Source organism: Phasianus colchicus, chromosome 5, assembly GCF_987193195.1.
Source record: "Phasianus colchicus chromosome 5, bPhaCol1.hap1.1, whole genome shotgun sequence".
Taxonomy (NCBI): domain Eukaryota; kingdom Metazoa; phylum Chordata; class Aves; order Galliformes; family Phasianidae; genus Phasianus; species Phasianus colchicus.
The window spans coordinates 1224834-1241218 of NC_143440.1; the positions used below are offsets into that span (position 1 = coordinate 1224834).

Sequence of the window (16385 nt, forward strand, 5' to 3'; positions counted from 1 at the left end):
TTTTTTAAAATGCTCTCCTTTTTTTTTGTTTTTGTTTTTTGTTTTTGTTTTCTTTTTGTTTGAATGGTGTTCAAAAAGAAAAAGGGGAGAGTGGAGGCACGGCCGAGTGCGGGCGGGCGGTGCTGCTCTCGTGCGGGGCTGCGGGGGCCGGAGGCTCCGCTGGAACAGGGGAGAGGGGAGAGGAGGAAGAAAAAAAGGCAGGCAGCCGCAAGCAGAGCTGTGCCGGAGGGCTTCACCTTCTCGGCGGGACTGGCAACGGGGAGAAGGCTGCTGGGTGCGAGAGAAAGCCAAAGAAAAATCATGACAGGAACACGCGGGCATTCAGTGCGGAGGGCTCCGGGCACGGCGCTCCCCCTCCCCGCCCGCAGCCCCGCCCGAGGGCACCGCGTTCCGGCCTCGGGGGCGGCTCCTCCCGGTGCGGGGGGGTCCCGTTGCGGGGCTGCCACGGCCTCGGACCGAAGGAAAATGGCGGCGGAGCTGCGACGGGCCGGGCCGGGCCGGGTGGCAGCGCGGGGCGGACACGGACAGGGCCCCGCACGCTGCCCCGCACCGCCGCTTTCTTCCCTTCAACTTTCGGCTTTCTTCGCCCCCCGACGCGCACCGCCGTGACGTCAGCGGCGTTCCCCCTCCCTCCTCCCTCCCCTCTTTGGCGTGAAACTGGGGGGGGGAGGGGGGTGAAAGTTTTTTGGGGCGGAGGGGACACAAAGGGCGCAGCGCGGAGGGGACAGCAGCACGGCCCCGGGACGGGCGTGGGGAGCGCTCCGCGGAACTGCGCGTCTTTCTTCTCCCTTTAACTCTGCGGACGGGAGTGAAGAAGCGAGAGCAAACCCCAAACTTGCTCGGTTGGTGGAGAGTGCAGCAGGAAGAAACTATCCGGGAAAAAAAAAAAAAAAAAAAGAAAGAAAAAAGAAAAAAAGAAAAAAAAAGAAAAAAGGAAAAAGAGAAAGAAAGCAAAGTGACAAAAGCGAGGCCCGCGGACACGGCTGACTTCACCCCGGGGCAGAGCCCATCTCCGCTCCCAAACTCCCCCCGGGGCTGAGTGTCCCCCCGGGTGGGGGGCGGCACCCGGGGTCGCTTTGCGGTGGTTCCGCTCTTCTCTCGCTCCGCAGAGCGATGCGGGGCTCTGCGGTCTGGTCCCCCCCTCTGCCCCCTCCCGCTCCCAGGCAGCTCCGGCGGCGCGGGGCGGGCAGTGCCTGCGGCCGCGGCCCATTATCCCGCTCCCATTGAGCGCCCTTTCACTCACATGCAAACTCCTTGGCAGAGTCGTTTGTCTCCTCATTGTACTTTATTTAAGAATGCAATGGTTGTCAGCGCTCTTATTCAGTTTCAAGATACTTTATTGATGAGCTTTGACTTTTAGCACTTTTCACATGTCAAGAGAAGTCAAGTGTATGCGGCTACGACTTCATTTCATGCTCCGCGCGTCCGTCCCTCCCTCCCTCCGCCCGGTGCCTCCCGGAATCCCCAGCCCCTCTCCTCCTTCCCACCGCCGTTCCGCCCCGCATCGGGGACTCCCCGCGCCCGCACCCTCCGTCCCCGCACCAGCGGGGCTCTACACCTGCGGGGCGCGGCCGGGGCGGGGTTCCCCGCAGCCCTTCGGCACGTGGGGAGGTGCGCGAAGGGCCCTCCAGGCCCTATCGAGAGCCCTCCACGCTCTGAGTGTGGCCGGGCCGGGGGGGCTCGGAGCCCCGTTCCGCGCAACGCCCGCCCCCCCCGCGCTGTGCCCCCTCTCCCCCCGCCGGTCTCTGCCCCCCGCCGCCCCCGGCCCGGCCCCACCTGGGAACGCGCTGCTCCCTCCGCCGCGCCGCGCAGCACCGCTCCGCTCTGCGCATCGCATCGCATCGCGGGGGGCGGCGGGGCCGGGCCGCGGGTGCGGAGCCGGGGCCGGGAGCCGGGCCCATCGCATTCATATGCAAACGGCTGCGCCAATTGAGCCGTGCCGGGCGCGGGGCGGCCAATCGGCGGCGGGGAGGCGATGGCGTCGCTTTGCATAAAGCAATATTTTGTGTGGGAGCGAACGGAGCATTTGCATGTGCGGAGTGATTAGTGGGTTTGAAAAGCGAGCCCCGGCCCGGCCTCATTTCCCGCTCTGGTTAAGGCGCAGGGAGGAAGTGTTTTGCTGGAAGATGATGACAGAGGTCAGGCTGTGCTAATGGGCCAGTGAAGAGCGGTGGAGGCGAGGCAGGAGCGGCCGCATCCATTAGCGCGGGGCCGCCAATCAGAGAGGTGTGCTCCGGCCCCGCTCCGCCGCACACCGCGCCCGCTCCGCGCTGACAGCCACCGCGGTGTCAATCTCTGTCTCCTTCCCAGGACCTCGGCATCGCACCGCCGCCGCAGCCTCAGTGGAGACAAACTGTTTTGCGGGCAACTCTTTGGGAGCACGTCAGTGCCCGGCGGTGCGCCCCGTCCTGCTGACAGCAGCGGTGCCGCGGACGGGATATGCCTCTGCGAGGTGAGTCCGCGCCGCTCCTCGCACCGCTCCGCAGCCCGGCGCGGGGCTCCGCTCCCCCCGCTCCCCCTCTCCATCCCATTTGCATTCCGCGGAGCTCCCGGGGAACTTTCCGGCCCGCAGCTCGCAAACTTTCTGCTCTTGCGCGGTGCCCTCTGGACGAGCCGCGCTGGGATACTGCGGCCAACGGCACCGCGTTCCGTGGCACCGCCGGGCCGTGCCGGGCCGTGCTGGGCCGTGCGGGCCCTGTGCGGCTCCGGGCGAGAGGCAGAGGGCGGGCGGGGAGCGGCGGTGCCCGGGGGGCCGCTTTGTGCCGCGGGGCTCGGCCGGAGCCGGGACGCCGCTAAGGCAGGGACTCGGCCTCGTGAGGACGGGGCTCGGGGTTCGGGGTTCGGGGGAGAAAGAGGATGGGGAGAGGCACCGCGTAGGCCGAGGCGGCCGGGCCCGAGCGGGGCTGAGCGTGGCCGAAGGGCCGCTAACTCTTCTCGCCACCCCGGGCTCCCCCCGAGCCTCCCCGGGCCCAGCTCCGCGCAGCTCCGGCTGCTGCTGTGCCGTACGGGACCTGCTTCGGTTCTGCTCGTGACCCTCCTCGATATCGGGCCTGGGAGTCCCCTCTGCTCCAAACCCTTTTTCTTTTCTCTCTCTCTCTCTCTTTTTTTTTTTTTCCCTTTTTCTTCTTCTTTTTTTTTCTCCCCTTTCTTTTTATCATGGTTTCGTAAAGAAGTTGCAAACTTCTCCGCGCAAGCAGCAAAGTTGGTTCTTTTCCCTTCGGGTTCTTTTCCCCTCGCAAAATGCCATCGGAAAACGTGTGTTTGGCTCTCGGCCGCCCGGAGGTGTCACACCGCGGTCACTTCGGGAAAGTTGGGACGAAGTTTCGTGGGCCGCCGCACGGGCAGGTGCTGCACGGGGCCAGAGAGCGGCTGCGGCCCCGTCCCGGGGACATAAAATAATCAAAGGGCCTTCGCCCATAAATGTTTACAGCCGCTGACCTTTCCCGGCGCCCCATCGCACGGCGATTCGTTTTGAGCTTTTACTCCTTCGCCCCGAGAAAGGGAAAGTTTGTCAACCTCACCCCTCGTTGCGTTTCTGAAGAGGGAGAGGGGGGGGGGGGGGGGGGGGGGAAATATTCCGGAACGTCACCGGATCCGGGCCTGAAGCCCGAGCGGCGAACGGGGCCCGGCCTGCGGGGTTGGGGCCCGCACCGCTCCGCCCCGCACCGCCCCGCACCGCCGCGGGGCTCCCACGTCCGGGCGCTGCCGCGGGGCTGAGCTGTGCGCAGTGCCCCGTTCGCGCTCGGGCTGCGGCCGTTGTGGGTGCACCTCCGGAGCCGGGCGGCTGTTTTCTGCCCTTCTTCCCCAGCGCCGGGTGCGGATGCTGGCGGCGCGGTAAATATTTACCGGGGAACGTCCGCACGCTGTGAGGAGCGCTCGTTCGGGGCCGCTTCTTGTGGATTTCAGGTTCCTAAAAGCCGCTCCATAAATCGCAGCGTGGATCGTCCTGAGCGAATCCCGTCGTACGCGGGAAGAGCAAAAATTGATATTTATTATAGGTGCGAAAGAAAAGCAATGTACTGGCTTGGGAAAAAAAAAAAAAAGCAAAACAAAACAAACAAACAAACAAAAAACGGAGAGAAAACGAAGGCTGCGACTATTTCATTATTTTAGCTCCTTTTTTTCTTCTTTTTTTTCTTTTCTTTTTTTTTCTTTTTTCTTTTTTCTTTTTTTTTTTTTTTAGCTACCCCCGTGAATGGGCTCTTTATTGTAATTGTCCCTCCCCAATTGAGCGCCCCACTGCGCTGTTGTATCTTTTTACAGCCCCGAACAACGCGCACCAGTAACACAATTACCGCCGATATTTATAACGAGAAGAAATCACTGCTCCATTCTCCCCCGCGCCGCGTTCGGATAAATAAATACGCGGGGGGAAGGACGGGAGGGGGGACGCGTAAATAAATAAATAAAGAAGTGTTGGGGGTGCAGATAAAGGCAGAGGGGAAGGAGGGGGAGGAAAAAACAACAACAACAAAACCACAGGCAAAATAAAATAAAATAAAACCGAAAGAAACAGGGAGAAGGGAGGGGAAAAAAAAGAAAGAAAGAAAGAAAGAAAGAAAGAAAGAAAGAAAGAAAGAAAGAAAGAAAGAAAGAAAGAAAGAAAGAAAGAAAGAAAGAAAAAGAGAGAAAGAAAAAGAGAGAAAGAAAGGAAGAGGAGAGGATCTCGGGCCGGGCCGTGCGGGGCCGCGGGGCGCATTCGGCCGCGCTTTGTGCGCGCTGCGCCGGGGCTGCGCGGCCGGGAAGGAGCTCCTGCGCCCGGGGTTGGGGTAGCGGAGCAGAATGGAGGCCATTGTTCGCTTTCTGTAGGCTTTGTTCGGCGGCTCTCACCCCCTCCTGTTCGTACTTTTTAAGGCAGTGAGGCGAGGTAGACAGCGTGTGTCACAGTACAGTGCGAAGGGGGAAGATCTAAAGAGGAAAAAAGAAGTTAACCGCGAGGCGCGGAGAAAAAGTTGCGGGGAGAGGGGAAGGGACGGAGGGAAGGAGGCGAACCGGGAGCGGTGCCGCGCTCCGCTAACGCGCTCCGTCTGCTTTGTCCTAGAGGGCCGCCGGGAGTAGAGGCACGCAGATGTGCGAGCCCCCACGCTGCAGGAGAGGACAGCGCGCCCGGCTTCCAGGCAAGTGGCCGCTCCCCGACGCCTCCCCGCGACGCGCGTCTCTCCCCGAGGCCCTCTGCCCCCCAGCCCTCGCCCCGGCCGGGGATATCCCGCGCGGTGCGCGCTGCCCCCGACTAACGCGCGTTTCGTTGCCGCAGACCGCTCCAGGCGAGCCCCGCGGGACCCCGCTGCCCCGGCCCACCATGCAGAACAGTAAGTGCCGCGCGGCCCTGCGCGGCTTTTGCGCGCCCGCGCACGGGCGAGGGGCGGACGGGCGGCGGCGCGGCGGGGTGCGCGACCTCGGAAAATCGCGGCGGCGGCGGCGCGAGGTCGGGCGTCCCCTCCGCGCCCGGGGCCGGCGGCGTCTCCGATCGGGACGGCGGAACAGATATCATTCGGGTGAAGCCTTTATTTTGTTTAAAGGTCGCGGCGGGCTCTCCAGGCTTTGTGTTAATAACTCCTGGGTGTATATGGTGCCGGGCGTCCAAATTGACACCATATGCTTTCCCATTAGACGGCTGGCCGTACAACACGAGGCGCATAATCATCGCCACTGGGCGAGAGCCGCGCGGCTCTCCAGGGAAATTACCGCGTGATTAAGGCTTAACCTCTTCCGCGAAGCGCCGCGGAGCGCACCCTCAAACCGCGTCCCCGACCCCCCCCCGCCCGACGGGGCGCGCGCGGAGGAGGAGGAGGAGGCGCCGCTCCCCGCGGCCGCTGCGCGCCGGCGTCGGGTCGGGTCGGGGGGCGGCGGCGCGGTGCCTCCCGCCCGGGTGTCACTTCGCATCCATTGCGCGGGGAGCGCGGCCCCTCGGCCGTGTCCTGCACAGCCCCCGGCTGCCTCCGAGCGCGGCCGCCCTCGGAGGGAAAGCGAGCGGAGTTCAATCTCGTCTGAGTGATATCCAAATGCGGACGGAAAGGGTCGTTTTATCATGCTACTATTTGTCGTGACGATGCAATTTTCAAAAGCAGAGGACTGTCATAAAGTGACACGCCTGCCACAAGTGCTCCAACTGATCTTTTCAATTAGCCTTCCATGCATGATCCGGGGCGACTTCCGCCTATTTCCAGAAATTAAGCTCAAACTTGACGTGCAGCTAGTTTTATTTTAAAGACAAATGTCACAGAGGCTCATCATATTTTCCCCCTCTTCTATATTTGGAGCTTATTTATTGCTAAGGAGCCGGGGCTCTCGCAGCCCATTTATCAGGAGGCTCCGACGAGAGGAGAGCGCAGCGAGCGCGGAGCGGCGCTTCTCCAGGGATCCTTCCCCCCGCCGCAGCCCCAGGTCGGCCGCCTCCGAGCAGCTCCGGCGGGCCGAGCCGCGCCGCGCGGGGATGCGGCGGGGATGCTGCAGGGATGCGGGGAGGACGCGGGGACGCGGGGAGGATTTTATTTCATTTTTTTACGTTTTCGGGGACGGCAAAGAAAGAAAAAAAAAAAGAGAGAGAGAGAGGGAGAGAGAAGGCGATCCGAGGAGCCGACCCCAGCGGTGCGCAGCGCAGCCCCGGCGTTGGGCTGCTCTGGGGGTTGCGGGCTTGGAGACGGGCGGTGCGCGGGGCGGGCGGTGCGGGCCGGCGGTACCAGGGCGCTGTGCTTCCCGCAGGTCACAGCGGCGTGAACCAGCTCGGCGGGGTGTTCGTCAACGGGAGGCCGCTGCCCGACTCCACGCGGCAGAAGATCGTGGAACTCGCGCACAGCGGCGCGCGGCCGTGCGACATCTCCCGAATCCTGCAGGTGAAGGCGGCGGCGCGCCCGCTCCTCCCGGCCCTCTGCCCGCTGCCCGCTGCCCCACGGGCGCCCGGGGCCGACCCCGCTCCCACCCACGTTCCAGCCTCACAAATCTGCTGATCGTTGCTGTGTGCGGCCGGACCTCTCGCAGCGTATAGATATTTATATATACCTTTGGAAAATCTCTCTTTTTTTTTTTTCTTTTTTTTTTTTTTCTTTTTACTTCCCCCCCCCCCATCCCCCCCATCCTTCTTTTTCCCACCCGGTGGTAACCTGCACTCCTGTTACTGCGAGCTCGCTGTAACAAAACGAACGCACCGCTCGGCGTCATTGCAGCTTCCCTCCTCCCCCTTCCCCCTGAATTTACTTACTATGATTTTGTAAGATCCGTATGCATTTGGCGTGGCTTAGTGGCTTACTCTTATTTTTCCTTTTCCTTTTTTTTTTCTTTTTTTTCTTTTTTTTCGGAGGAAAAAAAAAAAAACAAACCCAAAACCGACAAACCCCAATATAATACTACAGATGCAAAGCGCTCCATCGCACCCCTCCCGGGAGCCGTGGCCGCACTCTGCTTGAGCGGCCCCGGGGCGCAGCGCCCGGCCCCGTCCGTGCGGTGATACCGCAGTGCTGAGCTCCGGCATTGGGGCAGACCTCAGCTGTGGAGCCGAAAGGTTTCCTTACGGAACCGATTTTTAATATATATATATATCTATCTATATATTTTCCTTCCAAACGTTTTTAAAGTAGCACTTTTGCGGAGGGTAGGGCCACGAATGTAATTTTTTTTTTTTTTTTAAGAAAAAAAAAAAAAGCCTCTCTCAGTAAGTTCTCATACCATTTAAGGTATATTTTTGTGTTATAGACCCATGCAGATGCAAAAGTCCAAGTGCTGGACAATCAAAACGTAAGCTTGTCATTGTTTAATGCGTACTTAAACAATTTGATTTTTGTCTTGAGATTATTAATAATGTGGTTTTCTGTCCGCTTCCCTATCCAGGTGTCGAATGGATGTGTGAGTAAAATTTTGGGCAGGTATTACGAAACTGGCTCCATCAGGCCCAGGGCGATCGGAGGTAGTAAGCCGAGAGTAGCGACTCCCGAAGTTGTAAGCAAAATAGCGCAGTATAAACGAGAGTGCCCCTCCATCTTTGCGTGGGAGATTCGAGACAGATTACTCTCGGAGGGGGTCTGTACCAACGATAACATACCCAGTGTAAGTCCACGAGAGAAACCGCGCTGTGTGCTGTGTGGTGCTGGGTAGCTGTAGCCTCTGCCTCCTTTGTTGTGCTATCAGTGAGCGGAGAGCAGGTTCGCATCATTTGCATGTGGCAGGGTCAGGCGCATTTTTTTCATACAGATTTTGACAAATGCCTTTAAGCGGGGGGGGGGGGGGGGGGGAGGGGGGGGAAAGCGACAAACAACGCGGCCATCCCCAGCGCCCGCACCGCGAGCATCAGCCGCAGCATCGCTCCGGTGGTGCAGCGCCGGGCTCGGGGCCGGGGTCGGGCGTCGGTGGGCGCGGGGCTGCGGGCGGCTCGGGGGCAGCGCTACCGCCCTACCATTGCCTTCTGTCCTTTGCCTTGCAGGTGTCGTCGATAAACAGAGTCCTCCGCAACCTGGCTAGCGAAAAGCAACAGATGGGTGCCGACGGGATGTACGACAAGCTAAGGATGCTGAACGGGCAGACGGGGACATGGGGCACCCGGCCCGGCTGGTATCCCGGCACCTCGGTACCCGGGCAGCCCGCACAAGGTGAGTGCCGCGCGGGTCGGGCAGCTGCGCCCAGATGTGCCCAGATGTGGTGCCCAGATGTGGCCCCCGGAGGTGGTGCCCAGACGCGGGTGCCCCCGCTCCGGGATCAGCTCCCTGTAAAGGGCAGGCAGCGGTCCCTCCTCGATGGGAACAACTTCGTAAATATAGGAAAGTGTTTATCCTGAAGATTAATAGGTATCGGTCGTAGGAATGACAAGGGGATAATATGAAGGATAATGGGATGCCGCGTTGCCCACTCGGGATGGTTAATGGCCGTGTCTGAGCGCGGCTCTCCGGCCGCGGCCGCTCCCCTCGAGGAGGTGCCCGCACACAACAACCTGCTTTTTGTTTTTGCCCCGCGAGGAAAAAAAAATCGGTAACAGTGTGCAGAATATCTGGTACAAAGGATGTTTCTGTCGCACGCAAGAATTTGTTATGGGAACAATTCTGTCGCTATGTAATTGCTCATTAGAGATCGTTTTGTTTCTCATTAAGGCGACATGAATAAGCGTCTAGTTGAAGGAGACAGCTGTAGAAATGTTCCACAGGAGACCTCTGGACACGATATGGCACCGCTTGCCAATTAGACATGTCAGTTTTAAGAGAAGAAAACAATCTATGAAGGACACCAGAAAGATAGAGAGCGGCCCTCGCTCCCCCCGTCCCCCGCTTTTTTAGCCCACTTTCCCCTCTGCGCCCCGATGCCCCCTCGCAGCCCAGCCGGCGCCCTCCGCACCGCTACCTGCGGGCAGCCCCGACCCCGCCGCGCCCAGCAGAGCCGTGCGGAACCCCGAGCCCTGCGGGAGGGGCCTTGCAGAGCGGTCCTGGGCGCCCAAGGGGACCCCCGGTGCGGGTCTGGGGAGCCCCGAAAGGAGCGGGGAATGGGGGACGAGCGGAGCCGAAGCGAGCGGGACGGCTGTGCGCTGGAATATTCATGGCGCCGCTAGCGTTTTTCCCTTGCAGGGGAATGTTACTGGATTTTAAGAGTCCATTACTCAAAAAGCATAAGGCGAGGTTAGGTCTCAGAGGGGCACAAATATGGTCTCAATCTGATAAACGCCATGCGGCGGTGAATAAAATAATGGATACGCGGGGGCTGACAGAACAAAAAAGAGACATCTCTATCCGGGAGAAACTCTCCAGCGATTTAGCGGGTTTAGGGATCACCGCGACACTGTTTCTTATCTTTTTTTTCCCTCCCTCTCTTCTAAGTCTAAAGCCTTCTATAGGATTTAGACACTTTCTCTTTCAACAGATGCTACAATGTTTTGATCCCGGCTCTGTGGCTGAGCGGTGCCGCAATTGGTTCGCTATCTTTTTTTGCTCGTTTTCCGCCTCGCTGAGTACGGCACTGAGAAACCGAGGAATGATTTTATTTCCCAGCGTCTTTTTTTTTTTTTTTTTTCCAGGAAACAAATCCTATGCCCAGCGTCAGATGGTCTGGCCATAGGATAATAGGGACGGACATTCACTCCCTTTCTTACGGATTAGGTCTGGAAGGTGGAACAGCCCTATTATTGAGATCGCTCCTTTTAGGGCCTTCTTAAAAAAAAAAAAAAAAAAAGGCAGCGGAGGGGCTCCCGGAGAGAGGAGACGTCTTAATTGTCCGCGCGGGTGTGCGGGCGGCCCGAGAGCCGCGGTGGGACGCAGCGGCATCCCGGCCCGGCCCGGGGGCGGCAGCGCTCGGGTAGCGGGGCGCGGGGCGCGGGGCGGACAGTGATGGATGAGGGCGGTGGCGGAGGTGAGGCTGCCGCCCCCGGGCCGGGCGGGCGGCCCCCGGCGCTGCCACCAGCGCTTGGCAGGGCGGCGGCCCCGCCGCGACGGCGCGGCCCGGGCGGGGCGGCTTTGTGTGCCCTGAAAGGCAGCCCCCGGCTATTCACCCGCCGGCGGCCGCCTCAATGGGGCTGCGGCCGCCCATATGGTGGCCGCTGCGGTTGAATCCCCGTGTTTAAATGGGGGAGAAAGTGCGGGTTTTAAAACATTTCAAAGTGGTTGAAAGGGTCCCACCAGATCCCGTCACAATTCCCCCCGCGCTTTGAAGGCCGGGGCCATTGTGAGCCGATTAGAAATGATATTACTTGAAAGTCGATTTCCCACAATATTTCAAGGGTGTCGCGGGAGCGTCGCGACGCGTTCGTGCCGTAACTTTGCGGCTGGAATGACGAGCGTTCGGCGGCCCCCGCGCCCCTTCTCCGCTTCCCCTTCGACGCCGCGGAGCGCCGCTCGGAGCGGGGCCGGCACCGGGACCGGGTCCGTGGCCGCGCTGTCCGCAGCCGTGCGGGGCCGCCCCGCGCCGGGAGCGCCCGTGGAGAGCCGTGCCAGGCGCTCAGCTGCGCTCCGCTCGGCCGCGAGCTCCTCGCTGCCGTTCCTTTGAAAATTACATGTTAAAATTTTGAAAGAAATCTTACTTTTCTCTGGTGCGCCGCGTTTACAAAGAATGGACGGTCCTTTTATCTAAATATAAAATTCCATTTTCGGCAATTATAGCCTGTTCTTGGTGATGATATAATTACAGCTGTGCTCAGTAATAGGTGTCAAGGCGATGCACACTCATACAATAGTTGAATAAAACTGCAGAACAATGCAGGCACTTCTAAATTCACAACCTTTAAAATGAAATTGACTGTGCAGAATTCAAATAAAAACGGGATAAATATTTTTTAAAAAAGATTACAAGCTTGGTTTGGTTCCTTAATAGCATTTTCTGCAAACCTATCAACATCTAATTGATTAGATGGGAATTACTGATTATAGATAATCCGAAATACCGAACATCGCTCTTTTAAATACAGCAATAGGTAAATACATCAGGCGGGCAGAGGAGGGGGCTGCCCCGGTGCTTCGGCAGCGACCGGATAACGAGCCCCTACCAGTGGAGAGGGCTTTTAGGCAGGTTTTATCCCGGAGGAAAAATAATGTGAAATATAGAGAGGGCGGTTGTAATTCTCTGTTCGGAACGCTTACGGTAGCGCAGGGAGATGCAGCATCCCTGTGTTAGTGGTGTCATCAGGGCCACACCACTGCGGTACCCAAGATTGTTTTAGGAAGGGGGTCAGCTGCTCAGCCCCTGCTCTGCTAGAGCTCCTCCCGGTCGCGCTCTCGAGGTGCCGAGTCGCCGCCGTCTCACCTCTGCTCTCTCCTTCCCGCAGACGGCTGCCCGCAGCAGGAGGGAGGAGGGGAGAACACCAACTCCATCAGCTCCAATGGGGAAGACTCCGACGAGGCCCAGATGAGACTTCAGCTGAAAAGGAAGCTGCAGAGAAATAGGACATCCTTTACCCAAGAGCAAATCGAAGCCCTTGAGAAAGGTGAGCGACATTTTGCTGCCGCTGCGGTAGGAGAGAAAGGCAAGAAACACCCTGGCTGCGTTAGGAGCAGAGCAGATTCCTGGCATTCACATGCCTTATAGAGATACAGACAGCTCTGAGGCCCCTGGCTCCTTCCATGCCATTTCATTCTGACCCCCATTGATGGCTGCGGAGAACAGAAAGGGCAGCGCAGGGCTCAGTGCAGTGCTGCACCCTGGGCTGACCTCCTCCTGCTGGGTGGTGGTGGGGCAGGGTACTGGATATACCAGCATGTCAGGGTGCTGGATGCTGGCAGGACAGGGTGCTGGGTACAGGCAGGACTGGGTGCTGGGTGCCAGCACCATGCTTGCTCCCCATCCCCAGTGCTGCTGCTGCCCAGGGCTGGCAGCCGGTGCCCTTTTCCCCAGCCATGGCCGGCTCTCTGCCCAGATTTCCTGTCGTCATTCGGCCACGTGCCACTCAGCTTCTTGGTCATGGGGTCAGGGTGCCATGGGAGCTCTTCACAGGGGTAAGAAGATCATGCCGAGCCCCAGCACCAGCCCCACCATGCCCGACAGCCTGGGGTCCTTCCCAGCACACATTTATGCAGAAAGCTCTGTGCTGTCTCGCAGTACTGACTCTTGCAGGCACTGAGGGTGTGGCTGTGACACAGGGCTGGGACCTGACCATCAGCCACATTTGTTCTCTACGATTCACATGGCAATACTTCTCCTTGCAGAGTTTGAGAGAACCCACTATCCCGATGTGTTTGCGAGAGAGCGACTAGCTGCTAAAATAGACTTGCCTGAAGCAAGGATACAGGTATGGAGCTGCCACGTAACTTACTGCCGTTATCATTCTTCCTTTAACCACTGTAATTTGTTATGAGTGGCTTCTTGAAGCCGGGTGTAACGCCGGGTGTTCGCCCATCTCCTCCATCAGGAAGTAGCAGCAGATGGGGTTGGCTTTGCTGTGCTGTGGGGCAGCTCTATGCTGGCCCTGGGTGACCCGGGGAGCCACCCTCGCCCCACCAGGCCACTCACGCCTCAAACGCTGTGCTTCCAGGTGTGGTTTTCTAACAGAAGGGCCAAATGGAGAAGGGAGGAGAAGCTGCGGAACCAGCGGAGACAAGCCAGCAACACTCCCAGCCACATCCCCATCAGCAGTAGTTTCAGCACAAGCGTTTACCAGCCGATCCCACAGCCGACCACCCCCGGTAATGCAGCCAACCCGCCCGCGTGAAGCCATCCTCGGGACACCGAGACCGTGGGACTGTGCCGCCGAGCGCGATCGTGGTTAAACTAATGTCTCCATCTATCTGTCTATTCTATTATAGTTTCCTCTTTCACATCAGGTTCCATGTTGGGCAGGACGGACACGGCGCTCACGAACACGTACAGCGCATTGCCACCCATGCCCAGCTTCACCATGGCCAACAACCTGCCTATGCAAGTAAGCACAGCACGACGGAGAGGGCATCGCGCTCGGATGAGTGCTTTTCTGGGATTTCAGGAGAGAAGGGTCCTCAAAACGGTTGATGGTTGGTTGCCTTGAGGGTTGGACTAGATGGCCTTAACGGTCTCTTCCAACCTTACAACCGCGAGGCAGCAGGCCTGGTGTGAGGAACCCCATTTCAGACAAGAACGCCCGCCCTGAGGTTAAGGCATGGCAGCGGGGCCGCGTGCTGTCGGAGTGCTGTCGGAGCGCTCCGCTGCGGGAGGGACGCGCGTGAGGGACACCTGAGCGAGGGGAGGGTGCGATTAGCATCAGTGGTTCTGCCAGCTAAGCCAGAATTGCAAGAGCTGTCAATCCTCATGCCTGAAAGCATTAGCTGATCACCAGCTGGGTGAGGAAGAAATCTATTCCTTTGGGGTCCGTTTCTATAGACCTTTCAGATGCAAAATTCCTCCTTTTTTAATGGTGGGGTTGGCCTAGGAAGGTGCTGGCCAATTACGGGAGCTGTGCAGCTTTGTCTGAGGCACGCAGCATTGACCACTGCTGGAGACGGGCGAGCCGATTAGAGAGCCTGACTCCTTCGCCGCAGCAATTACCATGTTACTAATTGCTGAACCAAAATTAACCAAATAAAGTTAGAGTCTCTCAAGTTCAGGGAAAGGAATTGCGTCGGTTAAGCCCTTATTTCACGATATTGGAGGCGGGCAGCACGGCTGACAAAGGATCAAAGAGGGCTCTGGGCAGGGCCGTGGCCCCGCTGGGCCTCCCCAGCTCCCATGGCCTCCTGACGGCCACCTCTGGGTGAGGATGTGGTGTGAGCAGGTCTCCGTGGCCATGTTGTGCCAACGGTACCTTTGGGTGGAGGGGATGCATGAGGGCATGCCGAGACTCCAAGCCCCAGGGCTGTCCCCACACCTAACTCTACTCTATACTTCCAGCCCCCGGTACCCAGCCAGACCTCCTCCTACTCTTGCATGCTGCCCACCAGCCCGTCGGTGAACGGCCGGAGCTATGACACCTACACCCCTCCGCACATGCAGACACACATGAATAGCCAGCCCATGGGCACCTCTGGCACCACTTCCACAGGTGAGCAAGCGGGCCCTGCTAAGAAGGGGGTGGGAGGTGCTGGGCGAACGAGGCCATACCCGTAGCTGGGTGGGGGGAGGCTTCTGGGGGGGCTCTAGACTTGCACAGACCTCAGTGTGGCTGAGCACAGCAGCATTCACTGTGTGCGAGGCATTGGCACAGCCACGCTCACTGCAAAGTGAAGCTTGTGCGGGGCTGAGCACTTCACTGCCATGACTGCACCAAAGGATGTGCTTGCCAGGGCTCTGTTATCTAATAGGCAGGTAACTCTGGAATCACTGACCTCTGCTAATGAGGCACAACAGGGTAAAAGGTTGCCAGCATCACCGGGAGAAACAGAGGAACATTTAAAAAGTAGGAATGCTCGGTGTATTTCGGGCTGAGTTCCCAATGGAGAGCACCGATCTGGGGCTCTGCCACTTACCTCAAACACAACAGTTTAGTCATAACAGCTCAGCTAGATGCGCGTAGGCTTTGAAAGCATATTTTCCCCCAGCCCAATCCTGCAGGCTGGTGGATACAAGACTTCATACGAACCCGAAATGGGTGAGCAGAAATAGTGCTATGTATAGAAAAGCTAAAATATCCATTTTCCCACTCAATTTCCAGGTCTCATTTCCCCTGGAGTGTCAGTTCCAGTTCAAGTTCCTGGCAGTGAACCTGATATGTCTCAGTACTGGCCAAGATTACAGTAAAACATGTGTTAATTCTGTAAATGACTATATGGACAACAGTTGGATGTTCAGCAGTATTTTCTAAAGGAAGAATGGCTCTCAGAGTACTTCTGTACTGCAACTGTGCCCTACGCTGTAACACATGGAAAAGACTCTAACATGGACCTTTGTACACTGAAGGCATTATATCGGTTGGAACAAATCTTCATTTTGGTATCCAAACTTTTATTCATTTTGGTGTATTATTTGTAAATGGGCATTTGTATGTTATAATGAAAAAAAAAAAAGAACAATGTAGACTGGATGGATGTTTGATCTGTGTTGGTCATGAAGTTGTTTTAAGAAAAAAAAAAAAAAAGAAAAAAAAAAAAAAGAAGCCATGATCAACAAGCTTTGCCACGAATTTAAGAGTTTTATCAAGATATATCGAATACTTCTACCAATCTGTTCATAGATTATGGATTGACGTTCCAAGTTTGTATCATTCCATTGCATATAATTAAACCTGGAACAATACGCACTAGATTTATGTAAGAAAAATATCTGTTGGTATTTCCAAAGGTTGTTAACAGATGAAGCTATGTGCAAACAAGGGTTAAGAGAGAACTTTGACGGAGAAAAGAGTTTGATAGATAAAAGGTAGATTGTGTCTTCGATATAATCCAATTTGTTTTATGTCAAAATGTAAGTATTTGTCTTCCCTAGAAATCTCCCAGAATGATTTCTATAATAAAGTTAATTTCATTTATATTTGACAAGAATATTCTATAGATGTTTTATACACATTTTCATGCATCATACGTTTCTTTTTGGTCGGCAGAAGTTAATTGTTCTTAGATATAGTTGTACTACTGTTCACAGTCCAATCATTTTTGTGCATCTAGACTTCATTCCTAATCAATTAAAAGTGCTTGCAAGAGTTTTAAACTTAAGTGTTTTGAAGTTGTTCACAACTACATATCAGAATTAACCATTGTTGATTGTAAAAACCATGCCAAAGCCTTTGTATTTCCTTTATTATACTATTTTCTTTTTAACCTTATAGTGTGGTGTTGCAAATTTTGTTACTGTGCTAGGTTAACCTCGCTCAGTTTAATGTCGAGCTTATTTTCCGCTTGCAGTCAGGAGGGTTCTCATGAGCCGCTGGCACCTCCAGCAGCCCGTAATTGGGGCTGATGGAAAGAGGATGGGCTCTCGTCTCCTAACTGCAGTCAGGGAGCAGGAGGCTGCGGATTTAGCCCGTGTTTCTGGGCTGCTCTCAAGGAATGGCAGAGCCAAGCAGGGCTCCCAGCCGGCAGCTC

General features: G+C 57.0%; 1 protein-coding gene across 8 annotated transcripts; it reads left to right on the plus strand.

Annotated features, from left to right (window-relative positions):
* The first annotated feature begins 2440 nt into the window (after positions 1 to 2440).
* On the plus strand, positions 2441 to 15335 carry PAX6 (paired box 6). 8 transcript variants are annotated; one of them, XM_090140124.1, is made up of 13 exons: positions 2441 to 2452; positions 5042 to 5117; positions 5255 to 5309; positions 6703 to 6833; positions 7690 to 7731; positions 7825 to 8040; positions 8414 to 8579; positions 11729 to 11887; positions 12606 to 12688; positions 12932 to 13082; positions 13203 to 13318; positions 14260 to 14410; positions 15020 to 15335. In XM_090140124.1, exons 3-13 carry the CDS (start codon positions 5300 to 5302, stop codon positions 15103 to 15105), a joined length of 1311 nt encoding a protein of 436 aa, XP_089996250.1. In that variant the 5' UTR covers positions 2441 to 2452; positions 5042 to 5117; positions 5255 to 5299; the 3' UTR covers positions 15106 to 15335. The 8 variants fall into 8 exon arrangements, with proteins under 8 accessions (XP_089996250.1, XP_089996251.1, XP_031463085.1 ...); XM_090140125.1 differs by having other exon boundaries at positions 13221 to 13318; XM_031607225.2 differs by having other exon boundaries at positions 7825 to 7839.
* Positions 15336 to 16385: the final 1050 nt, after the last annotated feature.